A 21,523-nucleotide genomic window follows, 5' to 3' on the forward strand; every position below is an offset into this window, starting at 1 on the left:
GGTGGAAGTTTCAAAGTCTGCTTTATTGTCAATTCTGCCACATGTAGAGCACATACAGAGAATTGAACTTTCATTACGCTCAGACCCTTGGTGCATACAGATAAACACTAAAAACTAAATAGTGCAATGTAAAAATTACAATAAGGGAATGCAGAAAAAACTTAGGTAAGAATTAAAAAAGATAAACAACTACAAATAGCATAATGCACATAGCAGCTTAGCATACAGTCGGGGAAGACTGAATGAATTGGTACCTTCCAACTTCTGATTGGCAGAACACACCTGACCCAGGTAATCAGCATTGGTAAGGCTGGGATAGTCGGAAAACAAGCAGGGCTGTGGCCCTCAGTGCCCGCCTCCGGTCCAGCCTCATTTCAGTCACTAACCCTAACCCTTCTGCTTTATGCTGCCTCCCCAGCAGACTGCAGGATAAAGCAGCACACTGGCTAGTTTGGTAAAACATGTGCAGCATCTTCCTGCAGAGGCAGTTACACGGCAACGGTCAGTAAAGATTCACCATGGAAATAGATCAATTAAAATTCCCCATGGCAACGGGTAAACAAACATTTACCATGGCAACAGGTCACTAAAGCCTCACCAATAATGATTTAGCGTGGCTCCAGGCTGGGCGGCCGTTTACACGTCGGTACGTAGGGACCTTGTGTCTCAGGATTCTTTCTACCACACCTCTGATTCATTTCGCTGGTTGGCCTGGACCTGGGAACACTAACCTGGGACCTCGGGGCCAGATGTTTTGTCCATGGACAACGCCCATGTGGGTCTGTTTTTTGTCCTGAGACGCGAATCTTCTATGTAGACAATCTTTGTTCTCTGGCGTGTCGGGAGCTGTGTCCAAGCAGCCAATCAGCACGCACCGTCTCTCTGTCAACGGCCCAATCAGAGAGCGCCTGCAGCCGGACGCCATTTTGTCAGTGAGTACCCGCGGGGCTCGGGTCTCGAACCTGTTGCTCCGCAGTTCCGTGTTGTGCAATGGACGGGTAAGTTGTCCCGTCGCCTTACGCCGCGCTCACATGCAACTCCGGGCAAGTTTACACACATTTGAAAGCAATAACCTAAAAACGTCGTGGGAGAAAATGTGTGTAGAGCAGCCGGAGCTGTCGTTAGCTCTAAAGTTGTGTTTACGGTAGAACCAGGAAGCTAAGCTAGCTAGTTAGCTGTAGCCTTAGCCTCCAGACGGGCCGCTCTCCGCGGACACAGCTCCACATTAGACCTCACGAAAACAACCTGGTAGATTAGTGTGGCCTTGTTTACCTGCAGAACCGACTTTCTTGACGTTTAGCACAGTTTCAGAACCTTGTGCTGGACATCTGATGAGTAAATAAAGGGTGAACGGGGTGCGTAACTTTCAGTACTGCTTTACGACGCTCTCACGCCCACCGGGGGGCACAACTTCACTTGTAAAAGTTTAGTTTTGTTTGAACGATTGCAGCTTCGTGTGTTCTTTGTGTGCCGGACCGAAGAGTGGTCCAAACCGATTGGTTTAAAGTCCAAGAATTGTCGTCCAGTGTGTTAGTGTTTTTTAGGGTATGGCAGACATTTTTAACCTCATAGTTTTTCATATGGAGTTCGGTTTTAACCGCTCGACATTGAGCGTGACTAACCGGGGTTTAAATGGTCCAGGCTGGAGAACCTAAAAGCCAGTTCAGCTCTGACGAGCCACAGGTGAACTTGTGATTCAGCTGTGGGCAATGGGAGGAAACGGCAGTTCAAGTTGTTTGTGGAGGAGAAATGGAAGTGTCCTTTTCCAGACAGGAGGCAGTCAGTTGGATTTTATCTTACAAATACCACAGGTGTGCCCATAGGTGTGCTGTGAGATGTAATAACTGTCGCGTTCGCTGCAGCCAGGGCTGCTTCCTGCTGCGAATATTTGTGCTTCGCCAGGACTCATCCGTGCCCTGGGGGGTCATCTTCCAGTGCAGGCTGCGCAGTGGCATCTGCATCAGCCTGACTGGCCGGTTTTTCATTTGTTTTCACTAGTAACTTTGTGACTAAGACGTTTTTTTTTCTTTTTTTTTTTTCTTCCACACCATGCAGCTCAAATTCATAACTCTTACCTGTACACGCACCCATGTACTGAACCTGCACATGCTTTGGAGTGTGAGTACTTCTGGTTTCTAACACAAGTCAGTAATTCTGGTGAGAAATGTGTTAATGTCCTGAGCAGGGCTGGGTGAAGTTATCACTGTCATGTTGTTATTGTGTTGATATCAGTGTACAGGCAGCCTGAATTAAATCAGTATGTCTGGTAAGTCTGAGTGTTCCCTTTATTTGTCTTCTGGTTTGGACGGTTTGTGGCAAACTGAATGTTCAGTTTGTACAGTCAGGTTTCCAGAGCCATATTAGCCTCACTTAGCATAACGACAGGGCCTCTATCTTTTCATCTGTAAGTGTTGTAACTGGCTTCCTATTGGCCGGTGGATTTTGACAGGTTTCTATCACAAACATTTGAGTGATCTGAGAGCAGAAATTTCACAAGCAGCAGCCTCAGTGTGTGGAGGAGGAGCACAGGAAATTTGTCCAATCAGTTTTATATCTGATAATAGACTGTCTGATCTAAGGGTTTGAGAGAAACCATAACAAAATGTAATGTAATTAAGAAACAGCACTCTCAAACTGAAAGACAGTGCTCGTGGATAAAGACAGGAATAAACCCCCCAGGGGAAACAGCCCAGCTTTTTCCACACCTTCCAAGAAGTGATTGAGCAGAGAGCCTTGGTTTGTTTGGAGTCAACATTGCTGAAACCCGTACACACCCTGTGCTGTGCGTCTCACCTGGCTGGTGTGCACCAGCTCACTAGGACTCACGTTGTTGATGCTCTGTTTTCTGAAAATTCATCTGCAGCTTTTGTGATCTTTGTGGTTTTGAGCCCGAATGTTCTGGCTACATTTTCTGAACCTTAATACCTTCTTTACAAAATGAGACATGTGAGGGCGTCACTGGACAGTAACGACATTTTCTGATGTTGTAAAGACAAAAGTCATTGAAAAAATAATGACTTCAGTGTGTCAGTAATGAAACTAATTATGGGTTTCGGTCCTGACTCTTCGCTGAGACGTCCAGGCCTCTGTCCTCTCCGCTGGATTCCTGTCGGCTTCTTCTCAGTCTCCTCACATAACTGCTCTTTAACCTCATTGTTGAACATTTTGTGCTGTGGTTCAGTTTTTCTCCTGCTCCTTCTAACACGCTGTCTTTTCTTCACAGCGGTGTCCACCACGATATAACAGTTGGTACTAAGGTAGGCACCTCTGCTTCTCCTCCTGTCTGCCCTGTTTCTGCTCTGAGTGTCTCATGCTGCCATCTGTCAACCATTCAGAGCTTCGCTCTGCAGTTAATGTGGAGGTCGGTCTGGTTAGTCTGTGCTGAGCCTGCAGCAATAATCCAGTCACATTCTCCAACACGTCTGAGGAGAAACACAACAACATGTTTGTACACTTTTAAAAAATATCACTGCTCATTTAATATGTGAGTTACGCTTCTTCTGACCTTGGTTGGGGGGGGGGCTGTTGGAGTGGACTTTGCCTACACAGGGTAGAGAAGCTGGAATAACAACAGAAGGGCTGTAGGTAGCAGAGAGTCCTGGGGGGGGGGGGGTGTAAGTAAGTATAGCTGAGAGACACCAGGGTCTGGATCTAGGTACCTGCAGGTACTTCAAATATTCTTCTGAATGTTTGTAAAACTGTGAGCATCACATGATTCTGTGTTTATGAAGGATCAGCACTGACAAAAGTCTGTGAAACAGTTTGACTCAACCTTTAAAGACAATGTTGGTTTTTATGAGCAGGATTGTCAGAGATTTGAAGGTTCATTTTTTCCAGCAGTGCATTGTGAACTGAGTCTCATTTACTTAATGAGTTAGAAAAATAAATTTTGTCTTAAGCTGCTGCTCATCAGGTTTTTTCTGGTTTTCTGTACATTTAAATGTCTAGTATCTAATCCTGGTGGGAACACCCTGTGACATGCAGTGCTCCAACAGGAACCAGGATTCTGTGACCTGCATACACCTGATCCAGGTGTCTGACACATGGAGGGTGAGAGGGAGAGACACCTGCACCTGTCACAACCAGGTGTACAGAGAAAACACCAGCTCTCATGTCCCAGTTAAATATATCAAAACCAGGACTAGATGCAAACCAGCATGTTACTTCACATGCACTGGTTTTCATACCATTACCCCAGAGAGTACTGCGTTCTGATTGGCCAGAGGGTGGTCAGGTCTGCAGTGTTATTAGTGTGGGCGGCTGGTCCGGGCCAGCGGTTGACTGCAATGGTGTGTGTGAACAGAAACCTCCTGGTCTCAGGAAATGGGTTTATCGTGTGTCCGGCGGCCGTGAGCAGCAGCAGCAGCTGTTGCTTTCAGGACAAAAACATGAGACAAAAGCCGACCGAGGCTGTGACCTGAGAGCATGATGGGATGGGAGCAGGAGCAGCAGCAGCAGGAGGAGGGAGCTCTCCTGTTCCCTCCTGTGGCCTCAGGGAGTCATCTGAAACCAGGCTGAAGCTCTCACACTGGCTGCTGTTAAAGGCACAGTTCAGGGTTTCTCACACCCAGAAACAGATTCAAATAAAATAGCAGCTAAATGTAGAAAGTAAAAATGGACAGCAGCACTGTAGGTGCATTCATATGACACCTCTGTAAGATGGTGACTGGTCTGTTTGTAATATTCTCCAGTAACTGCAGGCTGGTGTAAAGGGGAATGTCCCAGTCTGAACCAGTCTGAACCAGTGGATGGACAAACATGAGGGGAATCATTGTCTGGCTTCCCTCAGTGCAAATAAAGACATGTTTTTATTGAGCTTGTGTTTGTTGTTTACTGTTGTGAATGTAACAGAAAGGTCAGAGGTCAGCAGGCTGTGGCTGCGGCTCTGGAAACGTTTGGTTGATCCTGGTGTAAAAACTGAGCAGCTGTTTGGGAATGTGGGCAATAAAGTTTTTCCAAATTCTTAATAGTTTTACACTTCCTGTTTGTGCTGTGTTTCTGCCTGAAACAGGAAGTAATGAGTTTGAAGGCCTGAGGCCAGCAGGTGTGAGATCTGTTTTCACTGTCATCCATCAGCGTAGAGTCCAGCCTCCTGAAATCACCAGGAGAGGACTGTGTGACTCAACTGGGCTGCAGCTAATGATTATCCTCATTATTAATGGATTGGTGATTCATTCCTCACTGAAGCAACTAATCATTGACATAAGTGTTCTCAGACATGTCAGAAATGGTTTCTGGGAAGGAAACACACCAAGTTCTGTATTAGTTATTTATTTTGGTAAAGGATTTAATTTGATGCTAATTATTGAATAGTGTATATGTGTATATATATATATATATATATATATATATATATATATATATATATATATATATCATCCATCATGTGGTTGGAGAACGTCCCAGCAGCTTCACAGTGGTCCAGTGCTGGGTCTGGTTCTTGACAGACTGGGAGCAGAGGCGACGGGTCAGCAGCTGTCAGATGGCAGAAACAGATACTGATGGTGGCAGAAAGGCTGAGAGAGGAGAGCGGTTCTCCGGTTTCTTCTGGATTATTAATGGTACCATCAGTAAGAAGATCTGAGCTCCTTTGTTTATATAAAAACAGCTTCTGCTCAGGTTCCTCTGTGGACAGACACCATACGTCCTGACCCACTGGACCGTTCATTCATTACTGGACTGACAAGTCCCAATGTTAAGGTTTTTTTTTTATTTTTTTATTTCTCTGTTTTAAACTGAACATGTGGGGTTTGAGCTGTTGTCTAGACAATACAAGATGTTTGGACTGAGTCTCGTCTGTTAGTCTGTGAAGGACAATTCATGGTCTCATTAAAACAGTTTTCTCCCATAACTGTGCAGCCCTTAAAGCTCTCACACTCTTCTGTGTATTTACACCCAGTGTTAGTCTCAGCAGGCAACTGCTCCTCGTCTCATCACGTCCCTGTGACGGTTGAATTTGTTAAAACTGCCTGTGAATATGCTTCATAGTCCATCATGCAACTTTCCTAATTATTGTGTTGATCACTTTAATGTTGGAGCTGACGTTAACTACCTTATATACTTCTAATTTGAAGTACTTTATATACCGCTGGGTAGCTGACGTTAACTACCTTATATACTTCTAATTTGAAGTACTTTATATACCGCTGGGTAGCTGACGTTGACTACCTTATATACTTCTAATTTGAAGTACTTTATATACCGCTGGGTAGCTGACGTTAACTACCTTATATATTTCTAATTTGAAGTACTTTATATACCGCTGGGTAGCTGACGTTAACTACCTTATATAGTTCTAATTTGAAGTACTTTATATACCGCTGGGTAGCTGATGTTAACTACCTTATATACTTCTAATTTGAAGTACTTTATATACCGCTGGGTAGCTGACGTTGACTACCTTATATACTTCTAATTTGAAGTACTTTATATACCGCTGGGTAGCTGATGTTGACTACCTTATATACTTCTAATTTGAAGTACTTTATATACCGCTGGGTAGCTGACGTTAACTACCTTATATACTTCTAATTTGAAGTACTTTATATACCGCTGGGTAGCTGACCTTAACTAAGTTATATACTTCTAATTTGAAGTACTTTATATACCGCTGGGTAGCTGACGTTAACTACCTTATATACTTCTAATTTGAAGTATTTTATATACCGCTGGGTAGCTGACCTTAACCAACTTATATACTTCTAATTTGAAGTACTTTATATACCGCTGGGTAGCTGACCTTAACTACCTTATATACTTCTAATTTGAAGTACTTTATATACCGCTGGGTAGCTGACGTTAACTACCTTATATACTTCTAATTTGAAGTACTTTATATACCGCTGGGTATCTGACGTTAACTACCTTATATACTTCTAATTTGAAGTACTTTATATACCGCTGGGTAGCTGACCTTAACTACCTTATATACTTCTAATTTGAAGTATTTTATATACCGCTGGGTAGCTGACCTTAACTAAGTTATATACTTCTAATTTGAAGTACTTTATATACCGCTGGGTAGCTGACGTTAACTACCTTATATACTTCTAATTTGAAGTATTTTATATACCGCTGGGTAGCTGACCTTAACCAACTTATATACTTCTAATTTGAAGTACTTTATATACCGCTGGGTAGCTGACCTTAACTACCTTATATACTTCTAATTTGAAGTACTTTATATACCGCTGGGTAGCTGACCTTAACTACCTTATATACTTCTAATTTGAAGTACTTTATGTACCGCTGGGTATCTGACGTTAACTACCTTATATACTTCTAATTTGAAGTACTTTATGTACCGCTGGGTATCTGACGTTAACTACCTCATATACTTCTAATTTGAAGTACTTTCCATACCGCTGGGTAGTTGAAGTACTTTATATACCGCTGGGTAGTTGAAGTACTTTATGTACCGCTGGGTATCTGACGTTAACTACCTCATATACTTCTAATTTGAAGTACTTTCCATACCGCTGGGTAGTTGAAGTACTTTATATACCGCTGGGTATCTTGGGAATTTCGCACCAGGGACCAATAAGGTTTGATGATTGATGATCGATTTGACTTCGTTAGCTTCTTTAGCTTCGTTAACTTGTGTAAATGGAGAAGATTTGAATGTCTCTGAACATCAGACTTCCCAATACGCAGCAGCTAGACTGACCCGCACACCAAATCTGGCCCCCACTCAGTTTTTCAGGCCTTTTTGTAAATTCTTTTTTTGCTCTGACTCCTGAGCAGGGTGAAGTATAATTAACTGCAGATATGTGTGGTTGTGTAGTTTTGTTTTATGTAGCACCATGGTTCCTGGAGGAACGTGCTTCACTGTGTGCCATGTCACTACTTGACTTGAACATCAGTTGTAAATGTTGCAGAGAGAAACAGGGATTAAGCTGCAGCTGCTGAATGAGCCTCAGCCTGTTTGTCCACATCTGGTTTTCATTGAGCTCCACGGCTCAGAATTTCACCCCCAGCCGCGGACGGAGGCTGTTTGATCGATAACAGGCTCGTCAAACTGAAGCCGAGGTTACACCTGGTTTTAGTTCCACTTCTCCTGCCAGCACATTCAGCTCCACCATGATGGGACTGCAGGGACCTCTGCTGGCAGCAGGGGCTGTTGTACTGTTCACACTACATCTATACCTGTATGTCCGTCCTGAATAGGGGTCCTCTGTTCCTCTTCCTGAAGCTTCTTCCTTTTCAGGGGGAGTTTTTACTTATCTGATTCATGTGGGGGAGGGGACCGTGAGCTTATAGAGTAGGGTGTCCCTTGAGTTTGTGTGTTGTGATAGAAAATAATGGTGTGTGTGTGTCGTCTGCTTCAAACTGATGTTGTGATGTTTCTGTTTCAGAGAGGATCTGACGAGCTTTTCTCCAGCATCTCCAACGGCCCATATATCATGAGCACCACAGGTCACATATATTATATCATTAACAAACGTTCCTGCTCAATATCACAACCATAATAGTCACAATACACCGATGAGCCGAAACTGTGTGACCACCCCCTCCTAACTGGTTCTCCACATTCTGCCAAAACCGCTCCGACCGCGGACGCTCCTGAAGGTCCATGTGGAATCTGGCACCGAGACGTTGAGTCTTTCAGTCCCGGAGGGTTTGAGGCGTGTGCCTGCTCCTTTTTATTTTATTCAAACTTCAGCACACATCGTAGGACAAGATAAAAAGTGAAACACAAATTTAGAAAAAATCTGATAAAAGGCGTTTTTTGAAGTGCTTTAAAGGATGAAACTGGTCTGGTTTCTTCTGGGAGCCCAGGACATCTAACATGAAAGAAATAAGAAATCTAAAATCAGCCTGAACTCGGACAGTCGGGCACCGTTCACCTCAGTTCACAGGCGCTTTGGTTCAGTCTGGGCCCCAAACTCTGTAATGACCCTGTGCAAAGTGTTCCAGTGTCCCCTGACCTGATCCGATCAGTGTCTGAGTCTTCCAGGTGTTTACACCTGCCCGTTTCTTCCTCATCCAACACACTAACCACTAGAACCTATTCAGTCATTGGCCCACATGTCTCCTGTTACTGTTTTTCACTGCGTGGTGTCAGTGTTTCGGCTCAGCGGTGTATAGACATTCAACTCACTGGTTCAGGGCATGAAAACCTGTCTTCGTTTGTTGCTGTATTTCCTCTGTAGCCAATGGCAATGACAGCAAGAAGTTCAAAGGTGACGTAAGAGGTTCCGGGGTGCCTTCCAGGGTCATCCACATCCGCCGGCTTCCCAGCGACATCACTGAGGCCGAGGTGATCAGCCTGGGTCTGCCCTTTGGTGACGTCACCAACCTGCTGATGCTGAAAGCCAAGAACCAGGTGCAGCACTTTGACAGCCGCAGTGATTGTTTTGTGCTGTGTCCCGGTGCTGACGTGTCCGTGTTCTCACAGGCTTTCTTAGAGATGAACTCGGAGGAAGCAGCTCAGAACATGGTGGGTTATTACTCCACAGTGATGCCCATCATCAGACACCACCCGGTCTACGTCCAGTTCTCCAACCACAAGGAGCTCAAGACTGACAACTCCCCCAACCAGGAGGTAACCTCATTACCATTAGCAGCTGTTAGCATGTGTACAGTCAGTATGTGCTCACCCCCCACCCCTCACCTCCCTTGTCTCAGAGGGCCCAGGCAGCTCTGCGGGCCCTCAGTACGTCTCACGTGGACACGGCTGTGGCAGCGCCAAGCACCGTGCTCCGGGTGGTGGTGGAGAACCTTGTGTACCCTGTCACCTTGGACGCCCTCTGCCAGGTAACAGCACCAAGACATTATCACCACAAGCAGGAGACACAAAGACAAGAGGGGTAGAGCTGGTAACAGCTGAGTCAGTCAGCTGCTGAGGCTGGAACATGAGCACACTGTTAATTTTTGTTCTTTTATTTTCGTATAAAGGTAACAACAACAACCTGTTCTTCAGGCCCATCAGCTGATTGAAATAAACCTGACTTTGTCAGTGTGATCTCCCAGACTCAGCTGCTGTCTGCTCCACAGATCTTCTCCAAATTTGGGACCGTGCTGAGGATCATCGTCTTCACCAAGAACAGTCAGTTCCAGGCTCTGCTGCAGTATCCGGACGGAGCGTCGGCCCAGGCTGCTAAATTGGTGAGCATCGGACGCCAGCGTCTGGCAGGGCTTTTCTCTTCCTGCTGAGTCGGTGTTAACCTGCTGCTCTTTCAGTCTCTGGATGGACAGAATATCTACAACGGCTGCTGCACTCTGAGGATCAGCTTCTCCAAACTCACCAGCCTCAACGTCAAATACAACAACGAAAAGAGCAGAGACTTCACCAGGCCTGACCTTCCCTCCGGAGACAGCCAGCCCACCATGGAGCACCCAGCTATGGCCACAGCATTCAGTAAGACGCCCTTCACACAACACACACTTACACATCATCACACACGTGTCTGAATCCTGCGTTTAAGGCTCTATAGTGCTCTTCTGGCCCCATCCGAGAAGGTTCAAACACACTAATCACCCTGCTGCCCCGCACATTCTGTCCTCAAATCATTCACCGACACACACCACAGTAAAACACAAATATACACACAAAGTAGCAGAAACTGAGGCTATAGTGGTTTTTACCAGCCAATCAAAACTGTTTCAGCAGGTTGTGTGGGTGCTGTGTTACGTCATCATGCTGCTTATTTCACCCACCCGCCCTTGTCCTGTGATTAGGGCTTAACTTGACCCAGATCAATTTTAGTTTGCTGAAATGCACAGGTGGCAGTTTTGGTGCAAGTGACTCAGGTGTTGGTTCTTCCCTGCAGCTCCTGGCATCATCTCCGCTGCACCGTACGCTGGCACCACTCACGCCTTCCCCCCAGCCTTCGCCATCCAGCCTGCAGGTAAGTCTCACCTGTCGGGACGTGTCCATAGCACGATGTCCACACAGAAGAGCACTGTGCTGTTTCTTCAGTATCAGCAGTGATCCAGTTATATCAGTTTCCATGGTTACAGCGAAGTCTGGAAGTGTTCATAGTTAATACAGGAGAACTAAATTAATCAAACAGACCAAAATGTGAACAAAATAACATAACTGAAGCTATAATATTGTGCTTCATGTTTTTTTTTTTCTCCCAAAGGATGATGGGAACTGTAGTTCCAATGCTCAAAATGTTCTTATAATTAGAGATAGGAAAGGTTGGGCTTTGGGTTGAACCACCTTTAGCTCAGTGATAGTTTTGAGTGATAGATGTTACATGACATACATGATGAGGACGGTACCAGCCCTGATGTGGTCCGGCCTTGTTTTTGGCTTCAGTCAGCTGTTTCCTGCACTTTTTAGGTTGTTGTTCACTCATCTCACCTCTCCCAGTGTCCTCCCCCTATCCAGGCCTAACAGTCCCCGCTCTGCCCGGAGCCTTAGCCTCGTTCTCCCTCCCGGGGGCCACCAGGCTGGGATTCCCCCCCATCCCTGCTGGACACTGTGTCCTGCTGGTCAGCAACCTCCACCCTGAGGTGAGTCACAGCAGCCAGTCTCCATCTGAGAGTCTTCTCATCAGGTCTCCTGGCTCCTGTCTCTCCTGTTTTTCCTCAAATGTTCAGAGGAAGTTGTCATCTCGCAATTCATCTGAAGTCCTGTGAAAATATCCAGAATTTTTACCAGCACCACCACTTTGAAGGATGAGGCTGGTGGTATTCTCTCTGTGTTACTTTCTACACATCCCAACAATGGGAGGCCCGTCTTTTTCCAAAAACCAGCCCCAGACGTCTGTGACCAGAGAGAAGCTGCAATGGAACCAGAGCCTGTAAACCGTGACGGACGTTCTCAGTGTCTGGAGCTGGTTTTTGGATAAAGAGGGGCCTCCCATTGTTGGTGAGGAAGAACCATGTGAGCCAGGTCAGCGGTGTGGCTCCCTGCTGGGTTTTAATAGTTTTTGGACAACAATGGAGGTCTACGGCTCAGACCCATAAGCTGAACCAGGTTCTGGATTCACACACATTAGGCTGAGGTCACCACATTGATTGTTGCTGCGAGACTGGTCTCACCTTGGTTCTAAAAGATCTTATGGTTCCTTTTCACTCTTCAGGCACTTTGTTCTGTAATAACAGAGGCTGTTAGAGGCTGCTGAGGATTCGTCCTGCAGAGCCGTGCACAGCAAATTAAAACACTGTCTGTTGATATGATGAAGTCACATGATCTTTAAGTGCATTTGGAGCTCAGTAAACCGAGTGAGAGAACATTCAACTGAGCTTTGTTCTGACCAGGGAAAATCAGACAAGAAACCTTTCAGTTTGACTCAATGCAAGATTTGGAAATATTACTTTATATTATTCATATACTAAACTAAATCTGTTGTTACTTTAGAGAAAGGTATATCGCTGCAACTCATTTATTGATTCAATCCATTCACATTGGATCTTGCTGTTCTCAGGTTCCACCTTGAATCAGGTCTTTCTGAAGTGAGTTCAGGTCCTTTTTTAAACTCCTGAAGTGTATTGATTGATTCTGTGCAGCTGTATTATCTGTGTTACTGAGACAGAAGCTGATGTGTGATTATCAAAACCACAGAAATCATTAAAACCAAAACTGACAGGAATAAATTCTCGGAGAAAATCTGGTTTCAAGGTTCTCAGACTAAAACACACACACACTCACACGTGCAGTCATGTGTCAACATGTTCTCATATTCACATTAACTGAGCCCCTCCTATCCAAAGGTAATTAACCTTCTGATTGACCCCTCACCTGTCTTTTTTTTCCCCTTTAATTTGTTGCCATGGAAACGCCTTGGACCCTCCACCTGTCCTGCCCTCCCACCTTTACCTGTCCTGTCCCTCCGCTGCCTTCTCTGCTGTCTTTAAAGAGAGTTACGCCCCACTGCCTCTTTATTCTCTTCGGTATGTTGTCACTAGCTTCTTATTTTGAATTATCATTTACCACCTGGTTGATTTTAAGGTTCACGTTGTTTTTTTTTCTTCTCCTTTTTCATTTGTTGGTTTTTATGAAAAATGAGTGCCTGCTGGTTTTGTCAGATTTTTGTGTGTTGATTTGAATTTATTCCCAATATTTGCAGCTTTCCTGCTGGTTTTAGGAGCAAATTTTAATTTGTCATCGACAAATGTGTATTGTTCAGGCTAAAATGATCAAAACTGTCCCAAGACCACTAACAGAAAAGTTCAGAACTATAGACAATAAATAATTCAAACATTTTTAAGAAGGGCACAAATAAATTATTATTGTCTATAATAAATAGAAGGTAGAGTGACAGCTCTCACTCATGACCTTCTGACCTGTAGATGGTCTGTTTTATAATCCGTCAATTAGACGTTTCACAGACTGGCGTTCTCGGTGCTACGTAAACTTACCTTTAGCTGCAGGTCACTAACAGTTTAAACACCATGAAATGACTCGACCATGTGATCCCAGCACCTGGAACGTCAGTTCGGTTTTGACCTTTGACCTTCGAGGAGCTGCATCTATTGTGCTTCATTTCAGAGGACTTGAGTTTGCATGCTGGGTTTTTTTTTGTTTTTTTTTTTGCATGTCCTCAGTGCTGAATCAGCTGCTCTTGGTTTTTTTTTTAGTCAACACTCCCATAATTCATAGCTCCTACATGGTGTAATCTGCCATTTCTGTGACCCCGACCCTTGATTTCCTCACTTGTTTTAAATTGACGTCACAAATTTTTTTAGCGCTCCCCTTTGTAAGGGCAGCAACCTGCTGCTGCTGCCTCCACCTCATCAGAGCGAGCCCCGCCTCCGTTAGTTTGCCTCCACGCACGTTTTGTTGCCTATTAGGCCGAGGGTCGTGGCTTGGCTGCAGTCAGACCAGGTTCACTGCTTCCTGTAGGGTTAAACGGGTGTAGGCCATTGTTTGTTTGACGTGCTGCGTACCAAGAATTTAACTGTTTTTATTTCTGACTGTATGTTAAGGTGTTTATGGCGACGTGATGAGAGTGAAGATTCTGTTCAACAAGAAGGAGAACGCTCTGGTTCAGATGTCCGACAGCACGCAGGCCCAGCTAGGTAACGTCTGCTCCTCACGAGCTGAGCGTGTTTGAGTTGCTGTCGTCACACTGTCCACTTCTTTGCATTTTATCTGGTTTCACATAGAAACAACAGTTTTGCTAATTTAAGATCTGACCTTCAGGAAAATTCAGGTTTCACTTTACAAATCCTGGCAACAGCAAATGTTTCTGGAAAATTGAGACAAATGATCTTTATGGTTCTGCATCAGTAGCAGTATGGTTTCTGAACTTGAACTTGAGCAGTGTTGTCCACTCGCGGTTTGCAGCCATGAGTCACCTGAATGGCCAGCGGCTGCATGAGAAGCCTTTGCGCATCACGCTGTCCAAACACACCAGCGTCCAGCTTCCACGAGAAGGTCACGAGGACCAGGGCCTGACCAAAGACTACAGCAACTCCCCTCTGCACCGCTTCAAAAAGCCTGGCTCCAAGAACTACTCCAACATCTTCCCACCTTCTGCCACCTTACACCTCTCCAACATCCCGTGAGTCCTCCGACAGCTGGAGCAGCACCATCGGCACCTGGCTGGTGCCACCTGCCGTGTGTCTAAACTCTGATCTGTTTGTGTTTTTAGCCCCTCTGTGGTTGAGGATGACCTCAAGATGCTGTTTTCCAGCTCAGGAGCCATGGTCAAGGCTTTTAAGTTCTTCCAGTAAGTGATCAGTGTTGTCTTTTAACCTGCTGATGCCTCCTGCCTCTCACACTGCAGTCTTTGCCCCTAGCATAACCCTTTAGACTTCCACTGAAGCCTCCAGTCCTGGTCTGGACCCATCCTTGTCTTTGCCTGACACCTTGTGCTCATCATCCTGTTCTTTTCCCAGACCCCTTGTCCCTGCCCTGAAGCTGTCATTGTTATCTTGTCTCAGAAATTTTGCCTTTTTTCCTGATCTTCACCTTGTTTTGCACCTTTTAATTTGTGCTGTATCCTGAAGCCACTGGTCCTCAGTCCTTGGCCTGATGTTCCTTTGCTTTGTTTCCTTTTTTTTTCGTTGTTGTTGTTGTTGTGCCTCGACTGTCCTTCATCCATGTCCTCCATCTCAGCTTTCCCTGCTCTAAAGTTGTTCTTCATTCTTGCCACGTCCAAAGCTTGCAGTCTCTGTCCTAATCCTTCAAGCTTTGCCCTCAAGGTTTCAGGACAGTTGCTGTGATCTTGTCTCTGTTCCCTGTGGTTGTCCTGGAACCCTCCTCCTCAGCCACATCCTCATCCTAAAATTATTTTACACTTAAAACTTTTGTCTGGGTCCTCAGGCCCCTGTCCCTCACCTGCTGTCGCTGTAACTGTCCTGCACCTTTTGACTCCCTGTGCTTGTCCCAGAGCCCCCTAACCTTCTGTTATCGTTGTCCTGAAGCCTTGAGACTTAGTTTCTCTAAAAGCTGCCTCACTGACATTGATTCCGCATCCTTGTGGGCTTGTTATTCAAAGGCTTGAGACTCTGTTGGTTTGTCCTTCAGGAAGGACCATAAGATGGCTCTAATCCAGATGGGCTCAGTGGAGGAGGCCATCGAGTCCCTCATTGAGTTTCACAATCATGACCTGGGAGAGAATCACCACCTGCGGGTGTCCTTCTCCAAGTCCTCCATCTGAGCCCCGGACTCCACTATCTGAACGCCACACACTCCTCTGACAGCGGACCCGATGGTGTCAGCAACACTCCGATCATTCCAACGCATGTCTGCAGAACCCGCCATACTCTCTGGTGTGATGTTAAATTATTATAAGTAATTTTTAGACCTTTAGAGAGGGTCAGATTAGGGTCTATGCTCTGAAGTCTGGAAGGAGTCAAAGTTCTGGATTTGATGTCAGAATTCAGGGAATGAAGTGAGCATTCTGCGTTTAAGATAAAGCTCGAACTTTTAGAGTCCTCCTGGCCTTCCTGTCGTTATTACCTTTCAGCCACTTTCGCCTTGTGACGTGAATCTCAGGATGCAGAATTAAGGTCAGCAGTTTGATTTATGTCTCCAGAAGCTCAATTCTTTGCATTCTGACTTTAATTCAGAACTCTATATTCACAGATTCTTAGACCTCAGTGTTTTCTGACTCTAATCGTCATCTGCAGTTTCCCCCTTTTTAAATTGTCTGCTCTGACATCGTTCGGGAAGTCGTAGATTTGCCCTCAGTGGGATCATAGGCCGGGCCGCTTTGAAACGGGCCTCGGTCCGGTTCCACCAGATCCGTGTGCCTTATTCCTGGACTTAGATTTGTAAAAAAAAATTCCATTGATGCCTCTGTAAATTAGCGAAGAGCCGGTTTACAGCTGAAAAGGTTTACTGTTGAAAAGATCTGTGACGTATATCCATATTTGAAGTGTTGGTGTTTCCAGACCCTCATGTTTTGTACTGCTGGTTCCTGTAGCATTGAACATGTGAACTGATCTGTTTTAGCAGGTTTCCTGGGTCTTCAGTCTTAGATGTAATTCTTTTATTTCTTTTCCTTTTTGACGTCTTTATTTCCATGTAGGCAATCATGTTTTATTCAAAAAACATTTATTGGAGCAATATTTTAATCATTCCTGAACTTATTAGCTGGTGTTTTCTGCCACCGTGCTGCCTGTTACTGTCCGCAGACAAACGTTTGGTTTGTTGTGTTTGTAGTGAGTCACGATGTGGGCTTGTCTTGTCTGTCGTGTTTCCTGTCTGAATAGTTTTATTTATAAGTTTGTGATCCACTACAGCTGAAACCAAAAACAGCCTTCTAGATGCAAACAAATCCGCCTGCCTCAGGTTTCTGGTTTTATGGACTAAAACACAGAAGACGAACTGGTTCAGGCTCCCTTGGTGTTTTCCTGTGAGAAAGTTTTTATTAATGACCGTTTCACTGGATTCAGCTCACCGCTGCCACTTCAGTCTGAACAGCAAACCCGACATTACGTGGAGTGCCTTCACTACAGCGCTGAGGTGAGCATCAGGCGCTAATTCCTCGTTATTCTAAGATGAAAGTGTGGCGAGAAGAAGCCCGTCACGACTGTACTGAACCCACGAGATGCTGGTTTGGTTATTCTGTCTTAATATTATGTCGACATTCCAGCGGCTCCTCCACTGTTTCCGCAGAATGAGCTGTCGAGGGTTTTACAGCTGTGTTGCATTTAAGATACCTGGAGTTCAGAACTGCAAAGAAGTGTCCCTCCATTTTTAGGCCAGGTCCTGTCTACGAAAGTCAACAAAAGTCAGCCTCCCACTGCTTTCTGCTCCTTATCTTTTGACAGGTACTTTATTGTCATTGAGGGACGCAACCAAAGGCCGACTGTCTGAAATTTAAGACTAAATTCCTAATGAACCGAGTGGGTCCGACACAGGGGTTCCTAACAAACTGACTCCTGATGTACCACATTGGTTTGTATACATGCCCACTAAGACCCCTCGTGAATCTGGTAAACAGATGCAGTACAGGTGCAGGGTCTTTGTGGCAGCGGTCAGAGACTTCGACTCTGCTCAGACTCTGATTTTGCACCGGAACAACTCTGCTCTGTTAGGGAGGGTCGAAATTGTATGACAAGAAGAACGTTAGCTGAAGGTTTGTGGAAAAGTCATTTAGAAAGGACACGACAGAGCAACGTTGACTCCCTGTCCGGCCTCCTGCTGTCTTTGTTTGTGAAGGCCTGCAGGCACAGCAGGACGACGGGGCAGTGGAGTGGAGTTTGACAGAATGTGTAATGAATTAGAAATGTGTAGCTTTAAGCAGGTGGACTCTGGGTTTGATGTGTCTAAGTACAGACCTGGCCTGGACTCATGTGAAATCATCCTCATAAAACAATGACGTGATGATGTCAGCAGGTTTTCTCCCAGTGGACCAATGAAAACGCTCTGGTTCCAGGACGCATTTACTGTTACATGTGGAAAATGCATCTGGATTCTCCCAGGTGCTTTGAATGCATCACTTGCCCTCAGCATCAGGTGCAACAGGTGAGGGAGGGGTGGGACCAAGCAGTGACAGGTGGAGGGGGTGTTTAACTGTACATAGGTGTTTTATAGCCCAGTTTGGTGTCTGACAGGTCATTGTTGGTTTTATATCTGATGAAACGTGTATATTTTGATTAAAGTGTGTGACGGTTCTGAGCCTTACACTGTTTGTCACAAAGAAAAAAATGATTAAATCACTTTTTATCTAAAACTCTGCAGCCTGGACTCGTTTGTACCCTGAGATCACAAATGTCTGCTGGAGCAACCACATCCCAGAACTTCAAACTCACACTTGGATAGATTACTGAATGGGTCTACTGGGTGTGGGCTCTAGACCAGAGAACCATAGAGGTTCTGTTGGAAATAAATGACTAAAAATAAGCAGAAAACCAAAGCAGAAAGACAAATAACTAGAAATAGGCAAAGACCAATTGAACCACAAACGAGTAAAATAAGTGGAAAGTGAATATAAAGTGATGTGAAATGAGTAAAAGATGATACTGAAGCTGACTACAGTACTTAAGTACACATTTGAGGTACATGTACCACAGAAGTGAAGGTGTGTGTTGGCAAATGACAACCAGCAGGGGGCATCAAACACTAACTGCACACAAACTGTTCTCCGATGCTGCACTGGCCTTCAGTCTGCAGCTTAGGTGTTGGTTTGTGTAGTGCATGATGGGACAGACAGCAGATCGAAGAAACAGAACAGAAGTGAAGAAGAGAGGTGGACGTAATAAAACAGAAGAAGAAGAGAGGTGGAGGCAATAAAACAAGAAGAGGTGGAGGTAATAAAACAAAAATACGAGAGGTGGAGGCAATAAAACAGAAGAAGAGTAGTGGAGCTGTTAAAGATGTGCTGAGTCCCCCACCCCCTCACACACACACACACACACACACACACACACAGTGGAGCAGCGACACACCACAGAACAAAGAGGGATTGTGGGAAAAAAAGTGCCGGCACGCCAGCTTGGTCTGACACGGCTGTCAGAGTCCTTGAGCCTGAGCACAGAGCAGGAAGTTTAATCCTCCAAAATACCCCAGATACCCTAAATACCCCCCCCCCCCCCCGAAACACACACTCGCACACATGTGTCAGAGGGTGGACAAAAAAACAGAAATACATTCAGCACAGATAAATACTGTTTTTATTTCAAATGTGTCACATCTGTCTAACCACATCTGCACACAGCTGAACTGACTTTTACACTGAAACACCAGCTGTTTCCTTCACCTTCCCGTATAGTCAAACTTCAGTTTTTTCAAAATAAAAGTCCTCTTCCTCTAATGATGATGGACAGATCACAGGACTCGGGGACGCCACTCGACTCTTTTCTTCTTTTCAGGCCGATTAGATTTTTAGCTGAAGGTTTTTAGTCCCTGTCGTCCTGTTGCAAAGCAGGATTTTTAAAAGATCTATTTCATTTCCCTCCGTCTTTCCTTTTTCTCATCTGTCTCTTTTCTTTCTCGTGGATTTCCTGCGTGTGTTTTTGTTGTAGTCTGTCAATCTGATGCTTTGGTTTTGTTATTTTGTCCAAAGGAACTAAAAATGTGTGTTTATTCCTTTAAGAGGATAAATATCATTTCAGCATGATGTCATACAGAAACAGCATTTCTAGATGAAACTGATATCACATTAAGCTCATTCATGTTTGACTTTTGACCTCTGACCTTCAGTCTGGTTTAACCAGGGCCTGTGGTGATGCATTCAGGTGTTGTTCTTCACCTGATGAGGAGGTACATGAGGAAGAGGAGTTCCATCTTTGTGCTGCATGTTTCTGTGCGTCCACGTTTAATTACGGCTGTTTGACCTCAGTGCAGGATTTGAATTCCTGGTCTGAGCTGGACTCATCTGATTTTTGAGGTTTAGCGGTTTTCCGACCCAGCAGGGGACATATTGGCTGAGCCCGCCAAGGTCTCTAATGCCTGGTGGGCAAGTACTTTAAATGCTAATTCTCCCTCCACCCTGCACCCCCAACACCAGCCGCCTCTGAACCAATCTCCTCCTCGTCCTCCGGCTGCTCCCCGCAGAGTCGGCGCTGCACACGGCACAACGCGGCTGTCAGCTTCCCGCCGCCATGTTTGTGCCGCGTGTTGCCCTGGGAGCAGCCACGCGTGTTTGACATGGAGGGGTAGAAGAGGAGGAAAGCGGCGTTTGCGCAGAAACAAGAAGAAGAGCGGCATCTCAGCGTGTGGCTAATGGCGGTCGGCTGACAGCTCCATCACGGCCTGAAGCGTCCACCTGACAGCACCGCCGCTTCCATAAAAGGCACATCATGCAAATGTGCTTCACTGGCCCCCATCGATGACCCCCCCGGGCTCCGGCCTGGTGTGTCTGTGATTGGGGGCCGTCCTGAGCTGGCAGGTAATTGTGTCCAGGTGTGATGAGACGTGAATAATCGGCCATTTTCAGCCTCTGGGCCTCGGCGACGTAATTCACCTCTAATTCTCTCTGGAGCGATTCTGATTGGTCCCACAGTGTCTGCAGGAAACGTCTGCAACAGGCTGTGGACGAATCAGGAGACAGTCCATTAAATCGGCTGTCTGTCTGTCGGACCCCCGCAGAGACGCCATCCTTCTCCAAGGACAAGCCACACAGGACACAGTGGGGCCCCTCTGGATCTGAAGTTCTCCTGGAGCCACATGCTCCATCTGAAACTCAGCAGGTCTAAACCACATGTGAACAGGTGTGAGGCTCCTGTTGTCTGAAGAACTGGCTTCTGTTTCCAGTGGCAGAAATTCTCTGTTTGACCTCACCTGAGCCCACCTGACCTCACCTGAGCCCACATGACCACATCTGAGCCCATCTAAACACACCTCGACCAGTGTTGCTGGTTCCAGGTGGAAGCCAAGGGCCAGACCTGTCTCCTGCAGACTAGTGTTACCTGCTCAGATGTAATTAAGTAGAAAAACCAGTGCCTCTCTCACTTTCTCTGCATGGTCAGTGGCTGTCGAACGGCCACCGTTCACTTATTCGTGGCAGCCTCTGAAAGTTTCATCCATTAATCTGTGGATCCATTTATAAAAAACCAGAATAAAAGATTCATCCCTGCCCCGACTGAAATATTTATGACTTTTCTGAGCCGAGTTCTGAATCACTGGACAAGTCCTCACTGCTTCAAGCATCTTCCCTGGGCTGTGTGTGTGTGTGTGTGTGTGTGTGTGTGTGTGTGTGTGTGTGTGTGTGTGTGTGTGTGTGTGTGTGTGTGTGTGTGTGTGTGTGTGTGTGTGTGTGTGTGTGTGTGTGTTGCAGGGCCAGTGTGTGTGTTTCCCTCCAGTGTCTCAGTCCTGATGTTCCCACAGTGTGCACAGACCAAACCAGATATTCTCAGACCAGATCTGGTCCACCTGCACATGTGGTCCTGGATCTGATTCCTGTCCGATGTGTGAGTGTGTGAGCTCCGTCAGAACGGTCAGATCAGAATCCATGTGGTCGTCTTAACGTCTCCCTCCTCTGCACATGTCGCCTGTCGTCATCGTTCAGTGTGGGAAACATCAACATGGAGGAGGGGGGGCAGTGGAGAGACCAGGACGCTTCACGTTGGTTGGACATTTATGGAGAAGATGCTGATGGAGCCAAACTGGAAGGAACATATGGGAACCCAGCAGCTTTGGAGGAAACTGAGCACAAATGACGTTGTTGTTGTT

The 21,523-nt window shown here is 45.7% G+C and overlaps 1 protein-coding gene across 5 annotated transcripts; it reads left to right on the forward strand.

Moving 5' to 3' along the window:
- The first annotated feature begins 906 nt into the window (after window positions 1–906).
- Window positions 907–16,187, forward strand: ptbp1b (polypyrimidine tract binding protein 1b). 5 transcript variants are annotated; one of them, XM_026323159.1, is made up of 15 exons: window positions 910–998; window positions 3,224–3,257; window positions 8,355–8,415; window positions 9,153–9,325; window positions 9,398–9,544; window positions 9,628–9,756; window positions 9,997–10,107; window positions 10,183–10,360; window positions 10,773–10,850; window positions 11,321–11,463; window positions 12,813–12,846; window positions 13,882–13,974; window positions 14,243–14,459; window positions 14,550–14,627; window positions 15,428–16,187. In XM_026323159.1, the coding sequence occupies exons 1-15, from the start codon at window positions 991–993 to the stop codon at window positions 15,558–15,560; spliced, it is 1,617 nt and encodes a 538-aa protein (XP_026178944.1). In that variant the 5' UTR covers window positions 910–990; the 3' UTR covers window positions 15,561–16,187. The 5 variants fall into 5 exon arrangements, with proteins under 5 accessions (XP_033181034.1, XP_026178944.1, XP_026178945.1 ...); XM_026323160.1 differs by having other exon boundaries at window positions 11,339–11,463; window positions 15,428–15,566; XM_026323161.1 differs by lacking the exon at window positions 910–998 and adding an exon at window positions 2,099–2,118 and having other exon boundaries at window positions 15,428–15,566.
- Window positions 16,188–21,523: the final 5,336 nt, after the last annotated feature.

The sequence above is a fragment of the Mastacembelus armatus genome, chromosome 4, assembly GCF_900324485.2.
Source record: "Mastacembelus armatus chromosome 4, fMasArm1.2, whole genome shotgun sequence".
Classification (NCBI taxonomy): domain Eukaryota; kingdom Metazoa; phylum Chordata; class Actinopteri; order Synbranchiformes; family Mastacembelidae; genus Mastacembelus; species Mastacembelus armatus.

Bases quoted from the DNA above. Each gene is read 5' to 3' on its own strand.
- ptbp1b (XM_026323159.1), top strand. The intron at 8,416-9,152 runs GTCACATATATT...TTTCCTCTGTAG, and splicing joins ATATATCATGAGCACCACAG to CCAATGGCAATGACAGCAAG. The intron at 12,847-13,881 runs GTATGTTGTCAC...CTGTATGTTAAG, and splicing joins CTGCCTCTTTATTCTCTTCG to GTGTTTATGGCGACGTGATG.